Source organism: Onychostoma macrolepis, chromosome 06 (assembly GCF_012432095.1).
Source record: "Onychostoma macrolepis isolate SWU-2019 chromosome 06, ASM1243209v1, whole genome shotgun sequence".
Lineage (NCBI taxonomy): Eukaryota > Metazoa > Chordata > Actinopteri > Cypriniformes > Cyprinidae > Onychostoma > Onychostoma macrolepis.
Window position 1 is genome coordinate 742516 of NC_081160.1, and position 14611 is coordinate 757126.

Consider the following 14611-nt stretch of genomic DNA (forward strand, 5'->3'; position numbering starts at 1 on the left):
TGATGATTTGGGGTGCAATGTCATCTGCTGGTGTTGGTCCATTGTGTTTTTTGACAACCAAAGTCACTGCACCCGTTTACCAAGACATTTTGGAGCACTTCATGCTTCCTTCTGCTGACCAGCTTTTTAAAGATGCTGATTTCATTTTCCAGCAGGATTTGGCACCTGCCCACACTGCCAAAATCACCAAAAGTTGGTTAAATGACCATGGTATTGGTGTGCTTGACTGGCCAGCAAACTCACCAGACCTGAACCCCATAGAGAATCTATGGGGTATTGTCAAGAGGAAAATGAGAAACAAGAGACCAAAAAATGCAGATGAGCTGAAGGCCACTGTCAAAGAAACCTGGGCTTCCATACCACCTCAGCAGTGCCACAAACTGATCACCTCCATGCCACGCCGAATTGAGGCAGTAATTAAAGCAAAAGGAGCCCCTACCAAGTATTGAGTACATATACAGTAAATGAACATACTATCCAGAAGGCCGACAATTCACTAAAAATGTTTTTTTGAATTGGTCTTATGAAGTATTCTAATTTGTTGAGAGTGAATTGGTGGGTTTTTGTTAAATGTGAGGCAAAATCATCACAATTAAAAGAACCAAAGACTTCAACTACTTCAGTCTGTGTGCATTGAATTTATTTAATACACGAGTTTCACAATTTGAGTTGAATTACTGAAATAAATGAACTTTTCCACGACATTCTAATTTATTGAGATGCACCTGTAATGATATTCTAGGGAATTGTGTGCTTCTAATTTTATAGGAACAGTTTGGACAGGACCCTTTTCTATTCTAACATGACAATGCCTCTGTGTATAAGGCAAGGTTCAAAAATAAATGATTGATTTAGTCAGTGTGGAAGAACTTGACTGGTCTGCAGAAAGCCAAGTCCTAATCTAAGCTGAACACCTCTGGTGCTGCATCAAGTTCAACATCTACAGTATTATGTTTTATTAGGAGACACACAACAGTTCTTCTGTGGCTTTATTGGTAATATTTTCATTTACACAATTTATCAAAATCAGACTTGTCTAATATTGTCACGAATCTGGTCTGCACTCCCGTTCATTCACCACTAGAGGTCATCCACTCACCACATGGACTTTCACACCACACATCACATGGACTGCATTTCCCATCAGCCATCTCACCAATCACACGCACACAGCTGTCACCAATCACTCATTGCACTAATCGCACGCACACCTGATCACACAGCATCACTAATCACACACACTATTTCAACTCTGGACATTCTCTCCCTCGTTGCCAAGTATCGTATGCACTATTGCTGCCCTACAGAGCCCGTTAGTTTTAGTTAGTTAGTTAGTTACAGAATACTCGGCCACACGAGGATCTAGCGGCTTTTTTAGGGAACCCTGGCCAGGTATGGACCCTGTCGACCAGCTACTAGGTCTATGGCAAGGAGATCAATCAATTGAGGATTATGTTCAGCAATTCTGTGAGTTAATATACCAAGTTCCTCTATATGATGAAACTTTGTTTATAGATTTATTCCGTTTTGGACTCAATGAACCAATTAAATCACGGTTACCCGGAGCGGAAGTTAATGTCCGATTGAGAGACTGTATGGACTATGCTTTACTGTGTTCTAACTCTCTGTTTACTGTGGGTGTCGTGGAAGAGGAACGCAACACCGAGTCTATGACAGTAATGGCGGACGCACCAGAGCCCGTTCACAAAATGGCGGCCACAACAACACCCCATCATGTCATTGCTGCCATTCATGAGCCAAATCAAGTCACAGCTTCTCTTCACGAGTCAAGTCACAGTTGATCTTCACAAGTCGAGACAAATCACAGCTGATCTTCCCAAGCTAAGTCAAGTCACCGTTGATCGCCACGAATCAAGCCAAGACACAGCTGATCTTCACGAATCAAATCAAGTCAAAGCTGATCTTCACGAATCAAATCAAGTCAAAGCTGATCTTCACGAATCAAGCCAAGTCAAAGCTGATCTTCACGAATCAAGCCAAGTCAAAGCTGATCTTCACGAATCAAGCCAAGTCAAAGCTGATCTTCACGAATCAAGCCAAGTCAAAGCTGATCTTCACCAGTCGAGACAAGTCACAGCTGATCTTCACAAGCTAAGTCAAGTCACCGTTGATCGTCACGAATCAAGCCAAGTCAAAGCTGATCTTCACGAATCAAGCCAAGTCAGAGTTGATCTTCATGAGCTAAGTCAAGTCACAGAGTGTACATCTGTCGAGTCGATCGCTGAAAGGACATTTCTACTTGTTCAGTTGCGATATTTCCTGCAGCTGTTACCTTGAGGTGTTAGTTATTGACCTACAAGTAAGCCTGTTTGCGTTATTTTTGTGTTTATTGAGATCGGTATTGAGTTATTTATAACTGCGTCACCCGCACATGTATAGACATGCCCGCAGCCATCGTTTCTGTTAATTTAGTTTAATGATTCTGCTCGAGATGTGACTATCTTCTTTATGGATATGGATATCACAGTTTTGTTTTCCATGATACTGCGGTGACGTGATATTGATTATTTTGAGCTGTTTATACCAAACTAGCGATCGCATTCTGATGGGTCCTGATTATAGCCATATATGGAGGGACGTTTATCATGTTAGATGATTGCTTATAGTGCATACTGTGATACTTTTATTCACAGGGACTTCCAGACTCATTGCACTAATCGCACGCACACCTGATCACACAGCATCACTAATCACACACACTATTTCAACTCTGGACATTCTCTCCCTCGTTGCCGAGTATCGTATGCACTATCGCTGCCCTACAGAGCCCGTTAGTTTTCCTAGCCTAGCCTTGCCTTTGTTGGATTGTGTCTTCCCCTGCCTGGACTATCGCTGACGTTTTGGTTTCCCCTCTCCTGTCTTGCCCTTTGGATACTGTTCGCTGATCGTCGACCCACGCTTGCCCTAAGTTTACTCTTTGTCTTGTCTCTGCCATACCTGTTTGCCATTGTTTCGAACCTGCCTGTATCTTTGACCATGCCTGTAAATAAAAGCCTGCACATGGATCCGCACGCCTCTCGTCTAGTGAGTGTTTAAAAAAATCCTAGGAAATCACTTCATGTAGCCCTACAAGAGTGATTATTGATGGACTGCCTGGAAAAAAGGGAAGTCCCATTTTAGAGAGAAAAAAAATAAGTCACCCACTGACTTTCAAAGCTGCTACATAGTAATAACTTTCTACTTCGAGGACCTTGATTGAAATGTAGAGGAGTGAAAAGTATGGTATTGGGCACTTTCCCACTGAGAATGGGTAACAAATTTCTATCTGGATACTTTGGATCGGTCATGGGCCCTGTGTCTCAACTGCCCAGCAACATTGCTCAAAAAGTTGTCCCGTGTGTCATCAGCCTAAGAAAAAAACTTTAGTTTATGGTTTCTGTATAATCACAGTAAAAATTAAAATCTTTTTTTTTTTTTTTTTTTAAATCAAAATATTAATACAGCAATTCAAAGGATTCTTTGTTATAGTCCAGTTGATCAGAAGAGATCAGAACCAAAGCCCAGCTGTGTGGTTATGAAGAGTGATGAGTCTATTTTTCATCAACAGACATGACTGAAATACAGTGCCCTCCAAAAGTATTGTAACAGTGAAGAAAAAAAAAATTGCTCTGTTGGCTGTGGAGTCAAGACATTTGCAAATATGATGAAAAGATGAATATGAGACAAAACTAGAGAATGTCACATTTTATTATTAGCCGTTTCAACACATGTTTTACCAAATAAAAAGAACAGCACTTTTAGAGTTCATTCCACTCATTGATGTGAGCATAAGTATTGGGACAGCTGAACAAAGGCAGATATAAAAGATTAAAAGCTATTATTTAGTTGCAGATCCCTTGCGCACAATCACAGCAGTGAGTCTGTGACCCATAGACATCACCAGACTCTTGCTCTCATGCTTTCAAATACTTTCCCAGCCTTTAATGCAGCCAATTCCAACTGTTGCTTGTTTTGGGGAGTTTCTGCCTTTACTCTCCTCTTCAGCCGCTGAAATTCATGTTCAATCGGGTTTAAATCTGGAGATTGACTTGGTCAATCTAAGACTTTCCATTTCTTTGCCCTTATAAACATCTATAATTTTGTGTCAAAGTCTCCTGAGGACAGTAGATTGTCAGAGCGTCACCCCAGCTTTCTAGAGGTTGTTGGTGATTTTACAGACACTTCTTTTAGGGTTCATTTTCACAGCTTTTATGATTTGTCTGTCATCAACTACTGTTGTTTTCTCAGCCGATCAGGTCGTTGTTGGTTGCTGGTGTTGCTGGTGGTTTCCAAACTCTTGATTTCTCCATGCCCTTTGTTTTTGCTAGAGCTCTAATTGACTTCCTCTTTTCTTTTAGCATCCAAATTGCTTGCTTTTCTCTCAAAGTCAGCTCCCTCGTCTTCATCCTGGTTTGTGTGCGAATGCAAGATTCAGAATGCAGAAGTAATGGATATAACTGATATGACACATTCCCTGCTTTTAATATCTGAGGAATTAATGCAACAGGACACAGCTGATTACTTAGAAAGACCTGTGAGGCAACTGTTCCAATACTTATGCTCACATCAGTTAGAGGGATGAACTCTAAAAGTGCTGAATTTCTTAGCTGACAAAAAATCTATCACCCAATAAAATAATGTGACATTTTGTAGTTTTGTCTCATATTCATCTTTTAATCATATTTGTAAATGTCTTAACTCCACAGCCAACAGAACACTGTATGTGTTATGGTGTTTTATCATGTGATTATTTAATTCTTTCATCTGATATTTTAACATTTGTTTACACAGAGAGACACATCTATGAAAGCATTTCGTTTATCTTTAATCTCTCTCTGTTATAGTTCAGTTCAGCAGAAGAAATCAGATCCAGAGCCCAGCTGTGTGTCTATGAGGAGTGACGCTTCTATGCATCATCCAGTTCATTTTAAGAGTGATGACACAAGGTTTAACAAGTATTAAATTTTTTTGTAAAAGATATGATTATAGTAAGATATTTTAAATTAAACTGTCATAATTATACAGCACTATAAATGCAGTAAATATAATGACAACAAGCAGCTATAGAGCGCCGAGTAGAATTATGTATTTATTTTTTTACAGTTGTGACCTTGAGCAGGTGCATTTTTATGGAAGCAAATAAGAGACATAACTATTTGAAATTTAACAGCCACTGAATACTTAGTTTTGAAATATTATATTTTGAAAAACATTTATCTGAATTTATTTGCTCTGAATTCACCCCTTTGAAATTATTTTACTTTGGAAACCATGTATCTGAATTTATTTGTTTCGAATTTACCTCTCAAAACCTGAATTTCGATGAATGTTTTTCAATGCTCACAAATTCAGATAAAAAAAAAAAATCAACTTACAGAATTTCAGATAAAATAGATTCAGGTTGATCAAATTTGATTGCTCAAATTCAGATCTCAAATTTCAAGTTAATATTTTTCAAAGAAAACATCAGTCTAATTCGACTGCTCAAATTCAGATCGAAAAATTCAAGTTAAATATTCACATGGTAACATCCGGGCTACCCAGGATAGGAAAAACAGTTGAGCGCCGAGCACGACGATCATGTGCGCAAGGTATACAGTAGGTGACGGTAATACTCCTAAGCAGTGAACGGCCATGAAACGGAAAGAAGAAGAAGAAGAAGAAGAAGAAGAAGAAGAAGAAGAGCACGACGACCTGTCTGTCATGATCCAAGAAGTAAAGATGTAAAGAACCTGTAAAGGTGACTTCCAGGGAAAACGAAGGCGCCCCGGTAAGTTTGCTGTTTATGTACAATCGGACTCAGGGCTCGACAGAACAGAAGTATGTTGTTGCTAATTATGTTTGGAACACATATGCTATATAGCTATGGTTTGTGTGACTCGTCTCCCTATGTAAGTTAAGTCAGCTAAACAACACGTTATAGCTAGCAAGATAACTTTAGAGCTCAACAGTGGCCGCCCACTTTTTGGCTGAAAGCTACATTAAAGTTTATAAAAAGGTTTAAGACTGGAACCAAGCCAACAGCTCCGAGATGAATCTTGACAATAAAACATTTGATTTGGCGCCACATATTTTTTTTTTTTTAAACGGCAAAAAAAAAGAAAAAAGATTTCAATGGTAGAAGCTCACAGACAGACTGGGAGCCATCAATATAGATGGATATGGTAAAAAGAGTAATCACAAAGTATAATGTAACGTTACAGCGGGGTATTTGTGTGATATAAACAGCTTTTTATAAACGTTAATGTAGCTTTCAGCCAAAAAGTGGGCGGCCACCGTTGAGCTCTAAAGTTATCTTGCTAGCTATAACGTGTTGTTTAGCTGACTTAACTTACATAGGGAGACGAGTCACACAAACCATAGCTATATAGCATATGTGTTCCAAACATAATTAGCAACAACATACTTCTGTTCTGTCGAGCCCTGAGTCCGATTGTACATAAACAGCAAACTTACCGGGGCGCCTCCCAGATAGCAAAATTTGTCTGGTCCACCTCTGGGCCACAACCTTGCTTAACTTGTGGCCCAGTTCTGGCTGGGTCCCCGGCCCAAAACTGGCACACACACTGAAAACAGACTCAAACAATTTCCTCTGGCCCGATGCGGCCCACACCCTGTAAAATGACTCTTATTTATTGACGTGGCCCAGATCTGGCCCAGACACTTTAAGCCAGATCTGGCTGAGATTCGGCTTGGTCCCCGGGCCGAATGTGACCCAGAAACTGCTAAATGTAATTCAGCAGTGAAACACAAATACAACCATTTAAAAACATTAAAAAGGCTTTAATTATAAAATTACCAAATACTTTAATATAAATATATATGAACAAATGCACTACAGTATAAACATTCACACTTTTTAAACCACAAAGTAACAAGTTATATTTACTGTATATATTATATATATATATATGTATATGAAGAGTTCATTTGCAGAAACAGATAACTTCGTTTTTAACAATTTTTAAAAATCATGTTTTTTCATTGTGCATTCCAATTAATCTCAAACTGCATTCAGGTTATTTTGATTAGGTAAAGAATAACTAATAAATACTAGCTAACTAACACAACACAAAAACACGATAACAAAAAACATGATTTTTTAAAAATATTTAAAAACGGAGTTGTCTGTTTTTGCAAATAAACTTTATATATAAAACATTGTGTGTCATAATTCAGTTCAGTTCTTATCAAATGGTGTCAGTGCAGTCAAGTCAATAATATTGCTGAATATTATGTGTCTTCAACCAAGCAAGACAAAAGGCATCAGTGGAACCCAAACAAGACCCGGCTCAGTCAGGAAACAGTCTCGTCTGGCCAAACGAATGAACGTGGTGTGATTATTCCAGGCTGCATCACAAGTCAGATTGTGGATTGATATCATTCAGAATATTTCATCCAACTTCTTCTGCTTGAAGTAATATCACGCCAGCAGGTGAAGCTGGTAAAAAGGGTCTGTGCAGAGGGCTTGTCTGGTTCTCGTAGTCTTTGCTGAGGATCTGTGCTGGGGTCATCAGTGAGGTCTTCACAGGGATCTGTCATCTAGCTGACATGATCTCCGCTGACAGTCAGGGATGTGTTGTGGTCGTTCCTGGGTGCAGGTCCACCGTCTGGGCTGGATCAGCTGATTACTGTAACCTAGGGATAAGGGTGAGACAGTATATAAGCAACTAATATAAGCAATGATGTCATTCTTCTTACAAATTAACATGTACATTAGATATTATAGGAAGTGTTGCTGCTTACCCTAATTGGTGCAGCATAAAAATCCTTTAAGAGATTTGAATTATAGAAATGTGACAGTGTGTCATGTGTGTGGAAGGTTAAAGAGATGGGTCTTTTAAACTCACAGAGTGTGTCTGCCTCCTGAAGTCCACCCTTTTGATCTGCTGGAGCCACCTCTTCAGTCCCCTTGACCTCCATTTCAGCAGCATTAGCTTTAAAGTTTTTTCCAAATTGCAGCCTTGAAATATGTACAAATATATATTGTAAGGTAATTATTTAATCTTAAGCATTACAGCTTTTTACAATCATTAGGACCAGACCCAGAATTCGCACCTTATATGTTTCATGAATGTTCAAAAAAAAAAAAAGAAGAAAATAAATGTCAGATTAAATATACTGTATATAGTGTTCAGATTAAACTTTTAAGTTTGTTTGCTCATAATAATCCCCACCAGAGTAAAATAAGTATGATTTTAAATCACATCATATGGCATATCTATGCTTTCATGGTTTCATTCACTCTAAAAACTGAACCTGCTCTACTGCAGCAGACAGATTAGGCCTCCATTCAAGAACAAAAGATGATGCACTTACATTTTACGGCTCTCTCTTACGTATCTATAGTGTTTTTCTCTGTCAGAGCTTCCCACACGGCAGTGTTACCACAAAATAAATATTATTATTAAATTCAGATTGCACATTGTCTTAGCAGGTGTAATGCTACAACAGCGTGCTCAGTTTGATTCACAAACAAATTACTCATTTGAATGGTTAAGTGAATCGAATCAGACAGAGTCACTCGTATAGATGTTTATGGCGCTAGCAGCGTGGCCTGACTCCTTTGATTCAATAGCAATCACTCGTTGAAAAAGACTAATTGAATTAATTCTAGCAAACAAAATAGAATTTAACTCATTAAAATTTAATTACCTAACATTATCGTGCAATGGATACAGCTCATCGGTTTTTCATATTAAAAAATTACATAGTTTTCCTAAAGAGACCGCACCTGACAGTTAGGCCTAACGTTACTCATCAACACTCAATATATCCGGGACCGAACGGTTTTTCTGACGCTATGTTATCATCGCAAACCTCACAGAAACCATCTAAAAACTATACTCTTCGTGTCATTTAAACATCAAACAACTCTAGATTGATCATTAAATAACTTAACTTACCTTTTTGCAGCTGAAGTACTCCTCTTGAGAACTGTGCCGGCTGAAATGTCCTCAGGATTAACCGCCAAATCTTTCTCTCAGCAGCTGATCTTCATTCTAGCAGCGGCCGCCGGAGACTAAACCAGCTCGGGCTGAAGGTAGATACACACAACTACACCGAGTGCGGACCTGCCGCACGTACAACAGCTTTCAGCCAAGATCGGCCCAGAGAGAAAAAGCTGTCTGTCAGCTAGAAGTGTTTTGTAGAGTCGGCGCGGCTCTGGCCCATTATCTTCTCACCGACGTCGTGACTGAGCCGACAGTGCCGCATTTCAGCCAGAATCGGCCGAGTGTGCTTGCTATCTGGGCTTCGTTTTCCTTGGAAGTCATCTTTACTTCTTGGATCATGACAGACAGGTCGTCATGCTCTTCTTCTTCTTCTTCTTCTTCTTTCCGTTTCATGGCCGTTCACTGCTTAGGAGTATTACCGTCACCTACTGTATACCTTGCGCACATGATCGTCGTGCTCGGCGCTCAACTGTTTTTCCTATCCTGGGTAGCCCGGATGTTACCATGTGAATATTTAACTTGAATTTTTCGATCTGAATTTGAGCAGTCGAATTAGACTGATGTTTTCTTTGAAAAATATTAACTTGAAATTTGAGATCTGAATTTGAGCAATCAAATATGATCAAACTGAATCTATTTTATCTGAAATTCTGTAAGTTGATTTTTTTTTTTTATCTGAATTTGTGAGCATTGAAAAATAGAGAGGTGAATTCAGAGCAAATAAATTCAGATAAATGTTTTTCAAAATAAAATATTTCAAAATTAAGTATTCAGTGGCTGTTAAATTTCAAATAGTTATGTCTCTTATATGCTTCCATACATTTTTAATAATAAAATAATAAAGTCACTACTGTTATTAAGGTAATGAGAAAAATGTCACCAATGTCAGAGTATTTGATTCTTGATTCAAGGTCAATCCTGCAACACAGATCAGTTAAAACAAAACCCGTCTGTAAGAAACATGACCAGACTAATCAACCAGAAGACAGCACGTATCCTGGTGTACGGTAAACTGTGGGATTTTTCAATGCAATGCATTATCACTCATTACTCACATACTGTTCATCATTAATAACTGACATATTTCATAAACCCTATGATATGCTTAGTGTCTCATAACACAGAAATAAAAAAAATAAAAAAAATAACCTCTATAACTCATGTAATAATGTGGTATTTTCCAGACATGAAGTCCTCAACACGTTTAGATCAAATCTGATGAAGAAGTTTGGTAATCTGTATGAGGGAACAGCGACGCAGGGAAACCCAACACTCCTGAATGAGATCTACACAGAGCTCTACATCACAGAGAGTGAGAGTGGAGAGATCAGTAATGAGCATGAGGTGAGACAGATTGAGACACAATCCAGGAGAGCAGCAACAGAGGACACAGCCATCAAATGCAGTGACATCTTTAGACCTTTACCTGGACAAGACAAAGCCATCAGAACTGTGCTGACAAAGGGAGTCGCTGGCATTGGAAAAACAGTCTCTGTGCAGAAATTGATCCTGGACTGGGCTGAAGGGAAAGAGAATCAGGACGTCCAGCTCATATTTCCACTGCCTTTCAGAGAAATCAATCTGATGAAGAACAAAACACTCAGTCTTTCAGATCTTCTTCATGTCTTTTTCCCTGAAACTAAAGAAATGGAAATATCCAGTGATGAATATAAAGTGTTGTTCATCTTTTTTTTTTTGTTATCAACATTTTTTATTTTTCATACATAACATCCAAAAAAAAAAAAAAAAAAAATACAAAATAATAATAAAAACAACAACAGACACATACTCAATATCTCAAAGTCCAGTCAAAGGGAGGGAGAGAGGGAAGGACAAGAAAAACATAAAAGTCACTCTTTTATACAGTCACGTATATCAAAGAGAAAGCACTGCCAAGCATCAATGGTAGAAGGCTTGGCCCCATTGATTCGTGCTGTTGTACATTCACAAGTCACTATTTGCAGGAGGCTACGGATCCAATATGTTTTTCCACACATGTGCGGTGTAAACCAGTTTTGTATTATTGTCTTCTTTGCAGCTGTAAAACCAGCAAACAACATTCTCTTTTGCATTGAAGTTATACAGAGGCCAGAATCATCATTAAGAAGACACAAACTTGGATTAACAGACCAATCAATATGCAGTAAGGATGATAGAACCAGGTTTACATGTGTCCATAGACTGATGACGACAGGACATTCCCAAAACATATGCAGAAAAGTACCTGACGATGTAGTATTACATATATGGCAGTTGAGATTCGGTTGTAGTTTCATTTTAAATCTTTTGTAAGGAGTTATGTATGCTCTATGAATGACTTTGAAGTGAATAAGACGATGAGCCAGATTTTTAGATGTTAAACTGAGATTAGACCACACTCTCTCCCAGTCGACAGACAAATTAAGGTCAGATAATTCCCCATTCCAAACAGTTTTAATAGAAAGAGGTTTTGTAATGCAATCAATAATCTTATTATATATTAAAGAAACAGACGGCCGACCAACAGATGGTGCAATCCAATCTTGCATAGGATGAGAGGAGATGGGAGATGCCCAAGGAACTCCATACGCTTTGAGAGCAGAACGTAATTGAAGAAAGACAAAATATGCGGATGCTGGTAGACAAAATTTGGTTCTTAATGTCTGAAATGAACATAAGCCCTGGTTATCATATATATCACCGCATGTGTTTACACCCAAAGAGGACCAAGAGGGTTGGACAAATGGACGATTTCCGCATACAAAATTAAAATTGTGCCATAAAGGTGTACTGTTACAAAATTTGAAGGTTCCTCCTATCCGACGTTCCACCGTTTTCCAGATTTTAATAGAGTTGGCCACAACCGGACCAAATTTATAATTATCCCCTTTTTTTCCTGTGCCAGTAAATAACATATCTTGGAGTCTATTTGGTTTAACCTTGTCAGCTTCAATCACTCTCCAAGAAACTGTAGATTGAGGATCAACCCAATTATGAAGAGCCTTGAGCTGGAACGACCAATAATACAGTTCAAAATTTGGTACAGCCAGTCCTCCTGCGCTATTAGGATGTTGTAATGTGGTAAGCTTAATTCTGGGGCATTTATCATTCCAGATAAATTTAGAAATTATGGAGTTGATCTCCTTAAAGTAACCTGGAGGGGGAGAAAGTGGTAGCATAGAGAAAAAAAAATTAAATCGAGGTAACAAATTCATCTTAACAGTGGAGATTCTTCCTTGAAGAGATACTTTAAGATTCTTCCATCTTTGAATGTCATTTTTGACCTTAACTAAAATATTATTAAAATTGTCTCTGGCAATCTTATGAATGTTTTTATGTATGGTAATGCCCAAATAGATGAAAGATTCCTTAATAGGGATAAATGAGGGAATAGAAGAATTAACTTTAACATTGTTAATTGGCATTAAAGCAGATTTGCTCCAATTTATTTTATATCCTGATAAGCTACTAAAATTATCAAATTCCTTAATTATACTAGAGACTGAAACATCAAAGTGGTCTAAATATAGAATAATATCATCAGCGTATAATGAAATACTATGATTATGATCATGAATCTTAATCGATACTTCAGATTTCCTGATGGCTTGTGCTAAGGGTTCAAGAGATAGACAAAACAATAAGGGGGAAAGCGGACATCCCTGCCTCGTTCCTCGCTGCAAAGGGAATGGGGGGGAAATAATATTACCAGTTATGACTGATGCTGCAGGTGAGTGGTATAATGTCTTAATCATAGAAATGAAGTGTTGACCGAAACCGAAACATTGCAGAACTGCCCACATATAATTCCACTCTAGCCTGTCAAAGGCTTTTTCTGCATCAAGTGAAAAGACCGCACAAGGGGTCGGGTGGGAGTCTGCAAAGTCAAGAATATGAAGGAGTCGACGCATATTGTCAGATGCATTGTGCCCCTTGATGAAACCAGTTAGGTCCTCCTTGATCAAACTATGAATTACCTTCTCCATACGAAAAGCAAAAACTTTAGCATAGATTTTAAGATCACATGGGATAAGCGAAATCGGTCTGTAGCTGGAACAATCTAATGGGTCTTTCCCTTTTTTAAGAAGTAATGAAATCAGTGATGATTTTTTATCTCTATGAAATACCCCATGTTCAATTGCAAAATTAAATGAATTAAGCATAAGTGTCCCTACCAAATCCCAAATTTCTAAATATAATTCAGGGGGGAGACCATCTCGGCGATTTGCCCTTTTGAAGGCTTTTTAGAGAGACGCGAAGCTCCTCCAAACTTAATGGGGCCTCCAAAGATTCTTTATCCATCTGTGAGATTCGAGGCAGTTCCAATTTATCTAAATACTGCTTACAAATTGGTTCATCAAAATCTGTTTCGGCTTTATACAGATTCATGTAAAAACCTTTAAATATGTCATTAATTGCCGCAGGGTTCGTGGTGACCTGATCATCCGATGATTTTATTGCGCTAATATATGCCTTAGACTCGCATTCTTTCAACCTAAGGGCCAATAAATGACTAGGTCTCTCTGATTCAAAATAATATTTTTGCCTAGTCCTATGTAAAATAAATTCCGCCTTTGAGTGTGAAAGTAAATCATATTCTTCTTTTAAAGAGGACAACCGTGTAGCCTGTTGATCAGTAAAATGTTGTTTTGTAGGTTTTGCAATGATTGGATTTTATTTTCTAATTGTGTAAACTGGTGAGTTTTCGCTTTGGCAAGAGTAGAAGAGAAAGATATACAGAACCCTCGTATGGCACACTTAGTCGATTCCCACATTATTTGAGGATCCACATCAGAGGGCATATTGATTTCAAGAAATTCCTTAATATATTCTTTTAGTGAAGTAATGAAAGTCTGATTACTTAATAATGATATGTTAAAGCGCCATCTAGGGGACTTGGCTTTAACATCGGAGAGAGGAACACTGCACAACACAGCAGAATGATCAGATAATAAAATTGGTAATAAAGAAATGGAGGAATTCGACGAAATTAAAGATGGGCTGAGAAATATGTAGTCTATCCTAGAGAAAGTCTTATGTCTATTAGAAAAAAAAGTGAAGTCCTTAGCTTTAGTATTCTGAATTCTCCAAAGATCGATTAAGTTGAGCTCCGTGATGAATTTATTCAGTAATTTAGAAGATGGATTGGCTGTTGTATCAGATTGAGATTTATCTAAAGCAGGATTTATGACAGCATTAAAATCACCACCCACAACTAATGGGCAGTCAGTCTGCTCAAGTAATGTTTTGGAAATCTGTGTAAGGAACGCACTGTCTGTCTCATTCGAACCGTAAATAGAGACCAATGCTAACCTATTATTATATATTTTGTATCGGATAAAAACAAATCTACCCTTCTCATCACTACCAAGGTGTTCAATTGTTAAATTTAACTTTCGATTAACAAGAATAAGCACCCCCTTAGTTTTATTTTGAGCGCAGGAAAAAGCCGCTAATTTATAATATTTATTCTGAAAACGTGCCACGTCAGATTGTTTTAAATGAGTCTCTTGAATTAGGGCACAGGAAATAGACTTACGGTGTAAATATTCTAACACACGGGTTCGTTTAACAGCAGAATTTAAACCATTCACATTCAGTGATAAAATATTTAGAGTATGCATTGAATATTCATAATCCCAAAATTGTAATCAATAAATGAAAAAAAACAGAAGCAC

General features: G+C 38.0%; 1 protein-coding gene across 1 annotated transcript; it reads left to right on the plus strand.

Moving 5' to 3' along the window:
• Positions 1 to 9827: 9827 nt before the first annotated feature.
• LOC131542251 (NACHT, LRR and PYD domains-containing protein 3-like) lies at positions 9828 to 13715 on the plus strand. Its single transcript, XM_058778738.1, has 3 exons — positions 9828 to 9961; positions 10139 to 10633; positions 13652 to 13715. Exons 1-3 carry the CDS (start codon positions 9828 to 9830, stop codon positions 13713 to 13715), a joined length of 693 nt encoding a protein of 230 aa, XP_058634721.1.
• Positions 13716 to 14611: the final 896 nt, after the last annotated feature.

What these genes read in the sequence shown, in the direction of transcription:
- LOC131542251 (XM_058778738.1), top strand. Translation starts at nt 9,828, where the DNA reads ATGTCACCAATGTCAGAGTATTTGATTCTTGATTCAAGGTCAATCCTG. An exon ending in AGCACGTATCCTGGTGTACG is followed by an intron (nt 9,962 to 10,138) that starts GTAAACTGTGGG and finishes GGTATTTTCCAG; the next exon opens with ACATGAAGTCCTCAACACGT. An exon ending in AGTGATGAATATAAAGTGTT is followed by an intron (nt 10,634 to 13,651) that starts GTTCATCTTTTT and finishes CGCTTTGGCAAG; the next exon opens with AGTAGAAGAGAAAGATATAC.